At 42.4% G+C, this 17,615-nt stretch overlaps 1 protein-coding gene across 1 annotated transcript in view; it reads left to right on the forward strand.

The window, feature by feature from the left end:
* LOC310800462 (thiamine pyrophosphokinase 1-like) overlaps positions 1-17,615 on the forward strand; it is a gene marked incomplete at its 3' end in the record, with an annotated part of 152,684 nt that overhangs the window by 86,733 nt on the left and 48,336 nt on the right. Inside the window, exon 4 of the mRNA XM_083663061.1 lies at positions 7,371-7,440. Within this exon, the coding sequence (XP_083519187.1) occupies positions 7,371-7,440 (70 nt within the window). The remainder of the gene's footprint in view (positions 1-7,370; positions 7,441-17,615) is intronic.

A 17,615-nucleotide genomic window follows, 5' to 3' on the forward strand; every position in this document is an offset into this window, starting at 1 on the left:
AAATGTGTCTGTTTCAAACGATGTAAACGTCACTACCCGCATACTTCCATGCGTCCTTACTGTTGGTATCACGTTAAGCAGTACATCCACTAGAGGGCAGTAGAGAGTCAAAAGTGTGTGTGTATGTGGTAGTGATGCACCGATTGCAAAATTCTGGCCCGATACCGATATTTGAAATAAACAATCGGCTCGATACCGATATACCGATACCGATTTCTTGACAGGGAAACAAAGAAATCTTCATTATAAACAAATGACTGAACTATTGTACAGACTGTAACTATTTATTTCCATATTTCTATTTATTGTGTAGCATTATTTATATATTTAATGATTCTTAACAACATTGGAATTGTATATTATTAAGCATTAAAATTCGGAGATGTATCATGACTTTACAGCTGTTTTAATGTGAAACATTCCACTCTCCCTAGAGACACAACTTGAGCTTAAGAAATGTTTTACAACAAAAAGGAGACTATAAAAACTGCAACATAATAAACAATTTTTCAATATTAATCTTGAGGGAGCAAATATTTTGAGTCAGAGTTAAAAGGTAAATTATAGGCTATTAACATTTTCAATACACTCAGTAGCTTATACGTAACAGCAATGCCTTTATGACCCTGCGGACTGGAGAGTGAAGCCTGACCTGTCTGCTATGGAATTGAGCCATAATAGCCTATACCAAAACAAAAAGTAAAACTGATAAAAAATGATAACATTATTTTTGTTTCAGTCAGAGTGAAATGCTATGTCTCTCCTGATTCTAAATATAGTTGAATTGCTTGGTTTGACCAAGTAGAACTATTATTATAAGCATTTGACAAACTGCAGATGGAAAATGAATGGCGGATGAAATCCCTTGGTTGTATGTTGAATGCAGGAGAGAATGTGACTTTAGCCTGCATGACTTTGGTGCTGTAGTCACAGCGAACGGGACCATACACATTTGTACCGTTAAAATTGAATCCCTATAGAGTTGCGCGATCTTGACCACAGTCAGATCGTCCAATCGCCACCCTTTGACATCGCCTTGCGAGCAGGTGTGTGACGCAGCACAGCAGTGAGTAGTGTGTGTCTTCAGACTGTCAGTGAATAAAGGCTATGTAAACATGTTTCTGATGTCCGCAATGAGCCTCGTTAATAAAATCGAATTATACAAACCTGTTTGAGGTCACTTGTCCTTTGATCTGTGTCGACTCTCGTCTCGTCTTTTATTTTTTCTCTCATTCTACACATGCCGCCTGGCCTGCTCACTCAGCAAAGCTTTAGTCTGTGTTCAGCTCCAAGAGTAACGTTTGTTATGGATATTATTCAAATATTTTTATTGGTTTTTCACAGCACTCAGTCCTCCAAATTAACACAGACAGAACAGGACAAAAACAAAAACAAAACCCACAACAATACCAACACTACTCAATAAATCAAAACCAATATCAATTAAATTAAACCGGTCAGGACAAGAACACAAATACATACACAGATACAATTGACGAATAAACAAAACAAAACAAAATGTAGGACAGGATGGGGGGGGGGGGGGGGGGGGAGGGGGGAGGGAAGCAGCTACGCTTCTGTAACCTGTGGGAACTCCGTCTCGAAGTAGGACAGAAACAGTTGCCAGATCTTAAGGTACTTCTGGGTGGAGCCTCGGGCAGTGTGTTTAAGCTGTTCTAGTTTGAGATGGGACATTACCTCTTCTACCCAGCGCTTGTGGGATGGTGCCCTAACCTTCTTCCAGCTGAAGAGTATTAGATGTCTAGCCAGTAATGTAGAGAATGCTATAGCTTCAGCTTGGTGAGTTGGAATTGATGTCTCCTGTGGGACTACACCAAACAGAGCGGTCAATGGATTGGGATCAATGTCACACATAAACGAAAATGTGTTAAATACACCTGTCCAGAGTGGGGTCAGTTTGGGGCACAGCCAGAACATGTGACTGAGGGTAGCTGGGTCTCGACTGCACCTAATACAGTTTGGGTCTAAACCAGGATATAGCTTGGCCAGCTTGCTCGCCGATAAGTGAAGCCCATGTAGAACTTTAAACTGTACCAACCCGTGCCTAATACATATTGATGATGAGTGCACCAGTGAGACCGCCTCTTGCCAATCTGTTTCCAACAACTCAATTCCCAACTCTTCTTTCCATTTCTCTGCCAGGTGTGTGAGTGATGGGGAGGCGACGCTCTGGATAATATCATACAGTCTACACACCACGCCCTTGCTAGCTGGATCCCCACTCAAACAGTCATCTATCCACGTGCTCTGTGGAGTTGTTAGAGAAAAGTGTTTTTGTACATAGCTACGGGGCACGGTGGCTCAGTGGTAGAGCTGTCGCCTCGCAGTCAGAAGGTCCTGAGTTCGATTCTCGCCTGGGACACTGTGGGCGCTGTGGTTGTGTTCCCCCCCATATCTTCAGTGCCTACTGCCCAGGTGGGGTATCTCGTCGTAAGGGCCTTTCTGTCTGTGTGGAGTTTGCATGTTCTCCCCATGCTCCCCCAGGGGGGTTCCTCCGTATATAACCCCCCCCCCCCCCATTAAAAACATGCAGAAGATCAGATCGTCATCGTCATCCGACCAGTGACGACAACATCCGAAGTCGGTCCCCGGGCGCTGTACGAGAAAGCGACCACTGCTCCTGGCCTGCCCCCCCGGAGGAAAGGACAAAGCCAGGATGGGTTAAATGCAGAGGACAAATTTCACCGGCCACCGTCAGCATGTGTGTGTTGTGGCCCTCCGTGCATGTGTTGATTGTAATCGTGTGACAATAAAAGACGGGCTTGTCCATCTGAAATCGTGTCGTGTTTAAAAATCTGTAAATACCTAAAAAAATGTGCATGGGGAATATCAAAATCCTTCCTCAACTGATCAAACGAAATAAAATGCCCTTCCTTAAAGAGGTCTTTCACACACTTGATCCCTCTCCTATGCCATAATTGAAAAGACGGGTCTGTAAGAGATGGGGTAAAGTTAACATTTGCGAGAATAGGGGAAGAAGTAAAAGCTTGTTTATGTTTGAAATGTATTCTAAACTGGGACCATATCTTTAGAGAGCCGTGGATAATGGGGTTGTTTGTCCAATGGCGTTTACTTAATGGTAGAGGGGCACAGATCAAAGAGCGAAGTGACACTGGATTGCTTGAACGCTGTTCCATAAGAGACCACACTGGAGATTCATCCTCTGTCAAGTCTGAGACCCAAAACAACAACTTATGGATGTTGGCCGCCCAATAGTATAATAAATAATTTGGGGAGGATAGACCCCCCCTCCTCCTTTCGTCTTTCCAGATATTCTTTCCGTATTCGAGGTAATTTTTTATTCCAAATGAAAGTAGACGTGCACCTATCTAGTTCTTTAAAAAAGCATTTGGGAATGAAAACTGGGACTGCTTGAAAAAGAAATAAGAATCTGGGCATGATTGTCATTTTTACAGAATTGATCCTACCAGCGAGTGATTAGGGGAGTGTTGACCATCTCTCCATGTCTAGTTTAGCCTTATTAAATGCTAGTTTGAGGTTTTTGCTAAACAGATCCCTGTACTTGGAAGTGACACAGACACCCAGGTAATTAAAGCTGTCCTTACTAACGGAGAAAGGGAAGTTCTGGAACGACATTCGACGTGCTTTATCATTTATGGGAAATAAGACACTTTTAGTTAAATTTAACTTATAACCTGACACCTGTCTGAACTCGGTGATAAGATCCAGAGCAATTGGCATGGTAGCGTATGGGTCCGAGAGGAAGAGGAGAAGATCATCCACGTAAAGCGATAGTTTATGCAAATGTCCCCCCCTTCGAACCCCAACCAAATCAGCAGTTTCTCTTAACATTATTGCCAAAGGTTCAATGGCGATGTCAAATAGCTGAGGACTCAGCAGACACCCTTGTCTCGTTCCGCGGAAGAGAGGAAAAAGTTTGACATGTTTTATTTGTGCGTACTGAGGCTTGAGGTGCGGTATATAGAATTTTTATCCACGAACAGAAAATGGGACCAAAGCCGAACCTCTCAAGTGCAGTGAACAGGTAGTTATATTCAATCCTGTCAAATGCTTTTTGTGCATCCAACGATATTATGACCTCTGGCTCGACATTGTTGGGTTGATATATAACATTAAACACGCGCCGAAGGTTGCTTGATAACTGTCTCCCTACGATAAAACCTGTTTGATCAGGATGTATCAATTTAGGCATAATGTTACGTTTGTTATGGATATGATTAAAATTACGTTGTGCTTTCTGCAAGATCGAAGGCTGCCTCATCTGACTTCCACTTGCAGCAGCATCTTTTGGGGCTAGCCTGGCATTCTCAGCACGCAAATGTCCGTGTAAGTTGGTGGTTTGAGATTCCTTTACCGGTACAACTCTCTTGCAAAGCTTGCAAATGGCCTGCGTTACATCCAAGGGCTCACCTTTTGCATCTGGTTTAAACCCGAAATACTCCCAAACAGGTGAAGTAACATTTTTCTTCTGCACCAAGTCCATCTTGCTTTCTTGTGAGGGAGCCAGCGGTGCGTTCATTCATCTACACTAAATGAGAGTGCGGCTGTTCAAAGAAATGTCAACTTTAAACAGTCCAGTTTGTCCGGAGTGTGCTCTGGCACTCGGGGTGACTATTTATGAACGAACCCAATTTATAGGCTATACTGTATATGACAGCCGCCCGCTCTTAAACAGATTGATAGCCTATATTGGCTGCTTTCGTTCGGCTCCATCTGTGTGTCTGCTTGGTGCGACAGTACTACTACCGCATCTCATGTTCAGTTGAACAATAGTATCTTATCTTTAATCATATCCATTCCATACTCTTATTGAGCTGGTGAGCATCATGCAGGCCAGGTACAGTAGCATGTGTGGAGAACGAGAGAGAGAAAAAAAGAAAAGAGGCGAGATGAGCAGATCAGGACCAAAGCGACAGCAAACAGGTTTGTAATAAAAAAAAATATTAACAAGGTTAATTGCGGACATCAGAAACATGTTTAAATATAGAGTAGTAGCATTTATTCACTGACAAATAGCCTGAACAACGCACATACACACTACACTCACTGCAGCGTCCCACATCTCTGCTCACCAGGCAGCCGCAGCAGCCACTGACTGACATGCACACATACATGCTGGGGTGGGGGGGCGGGTCAATCGACATCGGCTAGGGAACATCAATCGTCAATTCAGCCATTGAGTCGGCAATATACGATCCGATTGCCAATCGGCACAACCCTAAATCCCTACACGGAACCTTTAAACTGGTTATGAAATACTGGTGCCTCTATAATATATGACCTACATGAGCAAATGAGCCCATCGGCTAGGAGATTGGATATTTCTTTGTTGTTATACAGGCCTGCGCATAGCGGAGGACGCTACAGAGGAGAGGCACATAACGGAGGACGCTACAGAGGAGAGAAGCCGGCTGCCCGGCCTAGGAAAACCCTCTCTCTCTCCCGACAAGATTCTTGAATTTTGAATCTTGACTTTTATCTCTCAAAACAATTGAAAACAACCAAACTGTCATGTTAAGGCTGAGCAAGGAGATCGGTTTTATTTCACCAGAGGCCGAAGGCAGCAAGACAAAAGACTGCTGGACATAACAGGATAGTTTGGGAAATAACGTTACACACAAGAGGAGGAAGTGCCACTCCAGTCTGGCTCTCTGCCTGCCTGCCTGAGAGAGAGTGGAGTCTTGTGTGTGTGTGGGGGGGGGGGGGGGCTTGGGAGAGAGGAGGGGTGAAGTCTGCATGCGCTGCAGTTAATTGTCTCGCGGCTTGTTGAGCCATGTTCTAAATATCTGCGACTGCAATCGGTGAACGTTGGCCTTTCTGCCGATGGCAGATTGCAGTCAACAAGACCAATGTCGGCCGATACCGATATGCGGCCGATATATCGGTGCATCCATTGTATGTGGTACTGCTCCGTATCATCAAGCTTTCAGAAAACTGATTGAGCACGAAATGAAACCAGAGTACGGAGAGAAGGCTCCGTCCGTATCCGTATTTAAAGTTGAACATAGTTGAGCCTTTACTTTCCAAACTAGAGTGCTGCAAAATCAAGACATCATGTGCAGACTCTGGAAACATTGTGCAAACACGTGGCCACTTACAGTGTAGGTACAGGATCTACTCGGAAGTGCTCAGCTCGGGGTCCACAACGGGGTCTAACCCTAACCCTAACCTTGATTCATATTTTTAATGTCTATCATGTCTAATAACATCAGTAATTTAGCGTTAGCTTGTTAGCTAATCTAAAACTGTCGACCATTTTGACCACGTTAATCCCACCACGTGCACCACCACGTACACTAATCAAATGCCTGGCCGAACTGAAATTAGAGCCAACCGATTTTGCACCGACAAACGGCCCTGTCTACATCACACACTGACTGATCCTTAATGTAATGTTGTCTTTTCTTTTTGATCTCTTTACTCTCTCCTCTGATGCTCACATACAGTCGATGGCAAGTATGACACTGGTCTGATGACTCTACTAATAATTCAAAAGATGCTTAGAAGCTCAGTGATGGAGTTTGAGCTGCAACAATTAATCAATTATTTGTCAACTATTAAATTAATTAGTTAATCACCAACTATTTTGATCATTAATTAATCGGGTTGAGTACATTTTTAAGAAAAAATAAATGAATAAATCTTGGATTCCAGCTTCTTAATATTTTCTGGTTTATTTACTCCTCTATGACAGTAAACTGAATATCTTTGGGTTGTGGACACAGCAAGACACTTGTGCTTTGGGAAACACTGATTGACATTTCACCATTTTCTGACATTTTATAGACCAAACAACTAATCGATTAATCAACCAAAAATAACCAACAATGAAAATAATAATTAGTTGCAGCCCTAGATGGAGGCCCTATCCATTCACTGGATGCAGAAGGCACTTCTCCTATTATGTTTGGGTCAAAATCATAATTTCTGACTTAAACAGCAGTGAAAAACAAATAAATTATCAATACATTACAAAGAGTGGTGTGTGGGGGGGATCCATTTGGTCTTCACTGAAAGCAGTTGGCTGTCACTCATATCAGTCTGAAACTATATAGTTCAGGGGTGCCCAATACATCGATCAACCAGTAGATCACAAAGGCCATGCTGGTAGATTGCGTGTCATTCATAAAAATCTTTTTTCTGCCCTCCACAATTTGTCCGTCCTCACAACAGCAGCTGTGGGTAAACTGTCTGTCTCTCTCTTCCTCCCCTGCATATCAGCGTTAAACACTCATGTTGAGCTGGTCATTTTAAAAGCGTGGGCACCCTTGATATACAGTAGTTGGTGTCTTACAGTCTTTCTGTTGAGCTTATGTCATCTCTTTTTATCTCTCCCCCCCCCCCTCTCTCTCTCTCCCTCCCTCTAGCTCTCCTGAGGGCATGTGCTGATGGAGCTGCCAACCACCTTTATAACATCACTGCTGAGGGGCGGGACAGGTGAGACTTGTGTGTGTGTGTGTGTGTGTGTGTGTGTGTGTGCCTTTTAAACATAAAATCTGGGTCAGCACTGTAGCATGTATCGAAAACAAGAAATGTGATAGGAAACAGCTTTAGCGACTTTGTAACCAAACCAGGGATTCCGCTGGCCAATTGAGCCGGCGACATTCCAGAATTCCGGCCTTATAGAATATTTACTGGCCCAGTCAAAATGTGGCCGATTGAAAAAAGATAGATGTAGCCTGATCATTTCATAAATACATAACACATTATTGTATAATTCTTAGCAAACGAAATCTTAATTTTAAATCATTTTTTTATTTCCAAATAATTTTCTAACTATTCACTGCGGTGCGGTCTGCGCTTGCAAGTGCAAAGGGAGGAGCTGCACGCACACCACTCCTTATTTAATTAATTAATTAATTCGGTTCGGGTTTGCAGACCCATTAAGATTAAACAATAAAACACAAAAAACAAAAGCTATTATCCAACAAATGTATTTTATTATAGTGAATTAACTCGTCACACACTTTGTGAACTGAGTTTGTCATATATTCCCGTTTAATTAAGCCTAAAGAACACTGGCGGGCCTACATTAAATGTCTCTTTGCATCGAAGAACGTGAAATTAAATAACTTGAAAGATAATCTAAATTAAGAAGTTGCCTACCTGCAACAAGCCAGAGATGAGACGTGCAGTCAGTCAAACTTTATAGCCTATATATTTTCTGAAGCGGTCTATATTGACACGATGACGAGGGACTGCAGCTGGTTGACACGCGGGCATCCAACTCGCTTTCAGAACGGACTTATAGCCTACTTCACAACATGAGAATATTTGCTTTACTTTAAACTGAAGGGCAAAAGGTAAGAATATTGTGTTACCTGTAGCCTACATCTGAGAACGAAATCCCTTGTTGCGTGTTGTGAGCTTTGAGACGATGCTCCATAAAGTGTTCAGACAAATAAATGAAAGCTGCCCATTAAATACTCCATGGCAAATCCATTGAGGTTCTAGTAGCTAGGTTATTTATGCTGAAATTATGTTGACATTAGTGGCTAAATTAACGGACATAATAATAAGCTTTACAACCTGCAGAGGACTTCTCTGTCGCTGCGAGAATTCTGGCAGTACGCTTACGGCAGTTTCTTCATGGTCAGCGCTCCGCATGTGCAACACAAACTTGCAATTTTTATCAACCCAACTTTTCCTCGCTGTGGCGGCTACTCATGGCTGGTTGGATCTTGGATCCCCCAACCACTCAACATAACAGCGGGGCAAAAATATATAATATTTCATTCTATATTTAAGTTGTAGCTTATGGCAACATCACTGGTCACACAATATTGGGCTATTTTATATAATGGATTTATTTATTTGGCATTTCCAACCGGCTACTTGAGCCGGCGACCTTTTAATTTGCCGGCCCTCGGCAACAAATACCGGCTAAAAGCCGGCTATTACCGGCAGCACTTGAGGAAACCGTGAGTTTGCTCGTTGATATAAGCGATTGCCCGAACGATTCATTAATTAATAAACTAGTGAAAGTGAAGTGAGTCACGAAGAGCCACACCCGCCCACTCAGGGATCTGCGGATAATGACCTGCCACTGTTTAACATGAGCTGCGATTGCGTGGAAGCGGATCTTATACCGGCAGTCGAGGTAGATAAGATACGGACTCGCGGGAGTGCGCGTAGTTTAATGTTGTTTAACATGCAGGCCAACCGGCTAGGAGCAGGTTATAATACGGATTCCACTGCAAGTTAAGAAGTGGCTTGTGTGTGTGTGTGTGTGTGTGTGTGTGTGTGTGTGTGTGTGTGTGTGTGTGTGTGTGTGTGTGTGTGTGTGAGACTGTGCACATGTAAAGTAATTCCACTTAATGAATATTGTAAATGGTTTGGTAGGATAATCTGCAGATAGATACTACAGACAGATAGATTAATATCTACTGTATATAGATCCATATTATGCTATGCTCTATTTTGAATATTTTTGTAACTTTCTCCAAGGTGTGGGGAGGAAATGGAGCTAGGTAAACTATAGTTGGGATCTAATTGATATTCAGTGACCTGTTGGAGTGACCAAAATCAACCAGACAGCAAATTAAATTATATAATGTGTGTATATATATATATATATATACCGGTATATATATATGTATGTATATATATATATATATATATATATATATATATATATATATATATATATATACCGGTATATATATATGTATGTATGTATGTATGTATATATGTATATATGTATATACAGTATGTACATATGTATATATATATATATATATATATATATATATATATAGTCTTTTGGAATCTGTACATATTGCAACAAATGTATATGTATTGTATAATACTGAAGTGTGCCTTTATTACTTTCAAACTAGTAATAATGTTCTGAGTGTATCTTTTAAAACCACTACTGCCTGATGTAAACCAAAGTGCCCTTCTGGGACATGTATTAAAATTGATTGATTGATTGATTGATTGATTGATTGATTGATTGATTGATTGATTGATTGATTGATTCCGGCGGCGGCGCTGTGGAGCAGTCGAAACCCAAAATGACACAGCCGAAGAAGGCTGTATCGGAGGTAAAAACTTTGGCACTTCCATGTGAATAATGGCTCGGTATTGGAAACTGTGTATTGATAACGTGTATATCGCATGAAGCCATTGGAGCCGACCTCCCAGTGGTTAGAGGACCCGTGCATCCGAGACTCTGAAGGAAGAATGAGTGATGAGTCTCGCGCTAGCTAGCTGGCCGCTAGCTGCTCTTAGCTTTTAGGTGATAGCTCAAACTCGATGTACTTCGGTGATATTTTAATTCCGTTTTACACAAGGTGCAAACTACTGCTCTTGACTTGTCCACTGTGCCATTTGGGAGTTATTTAAAGTAAAACGAGCCATTTAGAAGTGCATTGCTGTCTTTTAAGTCTTCCATATGCCTCCACAGGCAGGAGACAGGAAACGGCTGCGAACCGCTTGACTACAAGTACGGGCGCGACGAAGGGACTAAATAGCGGCATGCGATTAACGCGATTAAAAAAAAATAACGTGTTATGGGCGGCCCTATCGCATCGCGATTAACGCGTTAACACTGACAGCCCTAAATAACACATACTAATAAAACAATAATAATAATATATGGTAATATAATTAGAGGGGGATAAAGGAGGGGGAGGGAGAAAGAGAAATGGAGAGAGAGACACACACACACACACACACACACACACACACACACACACACACACAGAGGTATAAGAGATGTATGCAAAGGAAGAGAAAGATGCATGTTGCATATTATTTTGAGAGCAAGTCAGATAAAGACTTTATATAGGCCCAGAGCTGTGTGCGTATTTGTGTGTGTGCCTGTGTCTTTGTCTCTTTCTGTGTACATGTGTGCAAACATATTTGGGTTGAATGAGTCCATAACCGGGTCAGAAACTAACGAGGATAATGAACTTTCCAGTCCGCCTCCAGAGTCTCCTGCTTTGCTGCTAGAACAGAACAGAGCAGGTGGACTGTGGGCGGCCTCCTGCAGCTAATCAACAGGTGTCAGCTCCTTTCCGTCAAAGCAGCCCTACAGTCATCACAGCCATGAGGGTGGAAGAGAGCGAAAGGGGGGCGAGTGTCAATCGCTCTCTTTCTCTCTCTCTATTTCTCTCTCTCTCTTTCTCATCATGCGTTGAGTGCCAGTAATTTCACTTGACTGCGCAGGTGTTGGCAGCGACATACTTACGCATCTGTATTTTCACATACTTACAGTACACAAAGTGAAAAAGTATCCATCGTTGTGAAAATCTGAAGTGTTCTATTTGCCTCCCTTTCTCAGCCTACTGTATGTAGAGGGAAAGATCAGATTAGAAGCTGCACACACGCACAAAGATAAATTGGCTTAATAGGAAAAGCAGACTTATCGATTCCCATCCAAAATACTAATTTATATTATTCATTATCTATTATTCTTTTGTCGTCTTTTATGCATTTTGCAATCGAGGCCGATTGATGTGTAGCTTCTGTGTTCTACCTGTAAGGACTTCTGTCACTTATTTTGCTCTTTTTTTCCCTTCTTCCTGGAATTGAATCACAAGTACTCTTATTACACACGTCCTCACATCATATCTATTGTGGCCTATTGTGTACCGGCACACATGCACTTGCTCACCCACACATTCTCTTTTCTCCTCTCATTCTGAATCTGTTATCATTGCGTCTCCCCCGCAGCAATAAAAACAACAACAGATAGCTCTTCATCTTTGACATAATATGCATAAACCTATCTATTCCCTGGAGAATAAAATAAGAGCATGGACATGAAGAGAGAAACAGCAACAGTGAGTTACGAATGTGATTTAAAGGTGTTTATTTTATTTATTTTTATTTTAATACAACACTTCCAATTTCCTGTTTCTAATGGGAGATTGCTTTTTATTACTTTTTCCTGCTGGTTTATGCACCTAATCACATCCTTTGAGAGGATAGGAAGAAAAGAGGGGGATGAGGAGGTGGAGCGAGGTTATCATTCTTATGTAGAGTTTAATGAAGCGCTTATCACATTAGCAACTGTGTGTGTGTGTGTGTGTGTGTGTGTGTGTGTGTGTGTGTGTGTGTGTGTGTGTGTGTGTGTGTGTGTGTGTTGCGTGTTTGCGCGCGTGCGTGCCTATGCCAAATACGGGTGCCCAGACAAGTTCATCAGCATAGTGCGTAAAGTCCACGATGGCATGACCGCCAGCGTCAGAGACCAGCAAGAACTCTCTGATCCGTTCCCAATCACAAATGGGGTGAAGCAAGGCTGTGTCCTAGCACCAACGCTCTTCAGTATGATGTTCTCTGCCATGCTGCAAGACTCATTCCCGAACAACAACACTGGGATTAGCTTCATCTACCGTCTTGACGGTGGGTGGGCTATTCAATCTGCCGAGGATGCAAGCCAAAACCAACATTGTGGAAGGCACTATTCAAGAACTCTTGTTTGCTGATGATTGTGCTCTGGCTGCTGGCTCAAATGAAGAACTACAGGCCAGTATGGACCACTTCTCCTGAGCTTGCAACAACTTCGGTCTTGCACTCAGCACAAAGAAGACTGAAGTCCTGTACCAACCTGCCCCTGGGGAACCCTACACTCAGCCCACCATCTTTGTGAATGACAAAAATCGCTCAGCCGTAGATACGTTTACTTACCTCGGGAGTACTCTATCTCGTGCTGTGCACATAGATGATGAAGTTAACGTCAGGATTGCCAGGACTAACAAATTATTATAACTAAAGGCAAAAAAAAATGTATTTAATGACTCAATGATTACCTTTGTGAGACAAATGTGAAGTATATTATGAACTCATCACTCCAGCGCGCAGCAGTAACACATGAGACCAGCTGACCAACACACTGCAGCTCTGTACAACTCTGAGGTGAAGAAAATAGCTTGGTGCTTAGTCTGCTTCACCTCAAAAACCCTGCGCTTGCTCAACATCTTGGACAACGTTGGCTTTCCCCAGAGCTAACAGTGCAGCAGTACTTGCTGCTCTCCATTAAAACGTTAATAACATGATGTTAAGATAAGGTCAGTAACAACAGAGCAGGGCACACCGCCTCCCCCTCATTGTGTTATTCTCATGCAGGCAGGAGACTGTAAGACGCTTTCAAATTCATTTATGCATTAATTCATGCCGTTACCTTTTTAAAATCAAAAGCTGTGGACCATTTATCTTAATTGCCAGTTATGTTCCACATTGTATTTCAATGGGCTGACTAGGACACCAGTAAATGGAAGCCACATGGAAATATTGTGAGTGAAAATTGTTTTCTGCCATTACAAATATTGCCCCTTTTCTATTCGTTCATTCAATTCAATTCACACCCCGAATTTGAAGTGTAGACTTATTGATGTTTTATATACCGTTGTTATATCCCTGCAATTTGCCATTATGTGCAAATAAATACATTGTCTGAAAACATTTCTTGTTGAGGTTTCGATATTGTGTCCCCTGTATGCAACATTAATGTCCTTTGCCAGTCATATATACCTGTTTATGTGATGAACTGCACGACCTTGGTTTGGCTTTTAGAGATGGTAACATACATACATACGCGTGCTACAAATTTGTGGCCTGTGCTAGCAAACTGTCAGCCTCTATAGCACCAGAGCAATGTGCAAAAAAAAAAGTGAACGTAGAGCCCTGGTACTGTATGTAGTTTAAAATGTTAACGTAGAGCCCTGGTAGCCTACTGTATTTAGTTTAAAAAGTTAACATAGAGCCCTGGTAGCCTACTGTATTTAGTTTAAAAAGTTAACGTAGAGCCCTGGTACTGTATTTAGTTAAAAAAGTTAACGTAGAGCCCTGGTAGCCTACTGTATTTAGTTTAAAAAGTTAACGTAGAGCCCTGGTACTGTATGTACCGTAGTTTAAAAAGTTAACGTGGAGCCCTGGTGCTGTATTTAGTTAAAAAAAGTTAACGTAGAGCTCTGGTACTGTATGTAGTTTAAAAAGTTAACGTAGAGCCCTGGTACTGTATGTAGTTTAAAAAGTTAACGTAGAGCCCTGGTACTGTATGTAGTTTTAAAAAATTAACGTAGAGCCCTGGTACTGTATGTAGTTTAAAAGGTTAACGTAGAGCCCTGGTACTGTATGTAGTTTAAAAGGTTAACGTAGAGCCCTGGTAGGCTACTGTATGTAGTTTAAAAAGTTAACGTAGAGCCCTGGTACTGTATGTAGTTTAAAAAGTTAACGTAGAGCCCTGGTACTGTATGTAGTTTAAAAGGTTAACGTAGAGCCCTGGTACTGTATGTAGTTTAAAAAGTTAACGTAGAGCCCTGGTAGGCTACTGTATGTAGTTTAAAAAGTTAACGTAGAGCCCTGGTACTGTATGTAATTTAAAAAGTTAACGTAGAGCCCTGGTACTGTATGTAGTTTAAAAAGTTAACGTAGAGCCCTGGTACTGTATGTAGTTTAAAAAGTTAACGTAGAGCCCTGGTACTGTATGTAGTTTTAAAAAATTAACGTAGAGCCCTGGTACTGTATGTAGTTTAAAAAGTTAACGTAGAGCCCTGGTACTGTATGTAGTTTAAAAAGTTAACGTAGAGGCCTGGTATTGTATGTAGTTTAAAAAGTAAACATAGAGCCCTGGTACTGTATGTAGTTTTAAAAAATTAACGTAGAGCCCTGGTACTGTATGTAGTTTAAAAAGTTAACGTAGAGCCCTGGTATTGTATGTAGTTTAAAAAGTTAACGTAGAGCCCTGGTATTGTATGTAGTTTAAAAAGTTAACGTAGAGCCCTGGTATTGTATGTAGTTTAAAAAGTTAACGTAGAGCCCTGGTATTGTATGTAGTTTAAAAAGTTAACGTAGAGCCCTGGTATTGTATGTAGTTTAAAAAGTAAACATAGAGCCCTGGTATTGTATGTAGTTTAAAAAGTTAACGTAGAGCCCTGGTATTGTATGTAGTTTAAAAAGTAAACATAGAGCCCTGGTATTGTATGTAGTTTAAAAAGTTAACGTAGAGCCCTGGTACTGTATGCAGTTTAAAAAGTTAACGTCGAGCCCTGGTACTGTATGTAGTTTAAAAAGTTAACGTAGAGCCCTGGTACTGCATGTAGTTTAGCAGCACATTGTATACAATTTCCATTCTGTTTGTCTTGCTGTAATGTGTAAATGGGAATGCTAGGGGGAGAAGGAGGGAATCATCCTCCTGTATCTCTTTCTTCAACCAAGGAGAACATCGCTCTCCTCTCTTGCTGGGTGCGCGCGCGAGCGCGCCACACACAAACACACGCACACGCAGAAACACACACACACGCACCACCCAACCAACCATGAAATCGTACTGTCGGACCTGTTAATGCCTCTAGATACCGCAACAACCACGTCCCTGGATCCTCTTGTTGCTTACATATAAACACACATGCGTGCGCACAGTCGCACACATAAATGGAGTAAACAGAGAGCTACTGTATCTGTCTTTCTGACAGCCATGTTCTATTCAGTGGTTGCTGGTAGATTGTGGCTGTGTTTTGGATGAGAGCTGACAAGTATCTGCCACAGACCTTGTTAATCCGCACACCCTGAGAACAGAGGTGAAGCATTCATGCACATATATTCCCAAACACCCTGCACAATTTAATTTGCACTTGTAATCCTAATTGTATTAACAGCGTATTTCCACCAATTTTATACAGTTCACAGTTAATATTTTGTGATCATTATGCTTATTTTGTAGGAGGCAACTGTGTTAAGTTAGCCATTACTGTATGGTTGAATTTTTCCAGTTCATACTCAATTCTGCAAATCCTGATAATCAAACTTGAAACTATTCAATTTTCAAAAGAAACAAACAAACATCCATACCATACTGCACATAATACACTATGCACTATAGTTTGTATTTATGGCAACTTTCAATCACTAGGCATCTTGCGCGCTTGTGTACAGTGTGCTCGATTGTGTGTTCGACTGTGCTCGATTTCTAGGCGAGGCCGCCTGCAGCTCGCCCAACTGGCCCTGCAGCTCTCATACGCAGCTCGGCTGCTATGCGGCCTCGCTCGCCCGCTGTGCGGGCTCACTTGCTCTTATGACATCACTGATGATGTCACAACACCTATGACATCATCAGTGATGTCACAATGCACAATTGCTCAAGTGACATCACTGATGACATCACTTCCAGTTGAGTGACATCACTGCCGGGAAAGAATTGACACATAGATGGCCTCCTGTTCTCTCAGGGCCTGTTTGTGTGCTGTGAGTATTTCACTGTCTGTGTATCTTACCCCAGGTCCCTGGTAGGCAGAGTTTCCACATTTTGTGCACTTAAGGGGTACTTAAAGGGACACTCCACCAAAAGGGTTTGGGGGCATATTGCAATCTTTTGCACAGTCTCCGCTGCTGCCACTTCCGATCCTCATGTCACTGGTTCCTGTACATTTTACCTTGGCATGTGACATATGAATGCATACCTGCACACCGAGAGAAGCAACAGCAGAAAATGACCATTAAGAAGAAGAGGGCCATTATGCAAAAATAAAAAGACGTGGCTAGCCAAATTAGCATGTGCTGGGGATGGGCAGTTGAGATGTGGTGAATTAACGCGAAACCAACAATGGAGATAATGACTGGCTAATGATGATCTCTGCTACATGTGACATCACTGATGACGTCACCGATGATGTCAATTAAAAATGAAAAAACAAATCATTGATATGCCCCACCCCAGTTCACTCCATGAGTTGAACATGTTATGGACATGCTAATTTGGCTAGCTCCACAGATCAAAAAGCTGACACATGGGCAGTGGTGGCCTAAAGCTGGTTTCACACCGGCGACCCAAGCCTTGCCTATGCCTTGCCTTTACCCACGCTTTTAAATAGGCGTCCGTTTTAGTCAATGAGGCTGTGTACACCGTGCGCCTGAGCGTGAACCCTGCGTGTACCCACGCCTTGCCTGTGCCTTGCCGATTTTATCGAATAGGCGAGAGTTCTATTTTCACGCCGACAAGGCGCGTGCAGGCAGGCTTTTCTGTCAAGCCATGAAAGAAAAACGCGACAATATCCGTGGGAACTGGCAAAGTCAACTGCATTTCAAAATAAAATGGAGTTTCTACAACAGTATTGAGCAGAGAGAGAGAGCGAGAGAGAGATTGACGGGTGGCTATCACGTGGGGCTTTCTCCCTGTCGGCAAACAAATCTTCATGAGAGAGAATAGCGACCGAAGAAGCAAGATGGACAATGTTGTTGTGCCAGCACATATTCTTGCAAGATCACCTCTCTAAAATGTCCGACTATAGTCAGACCTGGTTATACATATCCAGCATCAATAGAACATTAAATATATCCGATTTATTTTACCTAGAGTAGAGGCTACCCATGACAATTCTGGACAACACGTGAAAAAATACAGTCGGGAGAGAGGAGAGGCGCTTGTGACTCGGCTCCAGGTTCGGCGTGCAAAAGGCGTGCGGTGTGATCGCAAAAGCGTGTAACAGGTTCACGCCCAGCTCGGCGTAGGCGTGGGTTGAGGCAAGGCAAGGCGTGGGTCGTCGGTGTGAAACCAGCCTAATGGTTAGAGAAGCGAGCTTGTGACCGGAAGGTCGTTGGTTCAATCCCCGGGACCGGCAGGATAAATCTGGGTGGGGAAAGTGAAAAAGGCAGCGCTTGCCCCTCCC

The sequence above is a fragment of the Poromitra crassiceps genome (genome assembly GCF_964638095.1).
Source record: "Poromitra crassiceps genome assembly, chromosome: 2".
In the NCBI taxonomy this organism is placed as follows: domain Eukaryota; kingdom Metazoa; phylum Chordata; class Actinopteri; order Beryciformes; family Melamphaidae; genus Poromitra; species Poromitra crassiceps.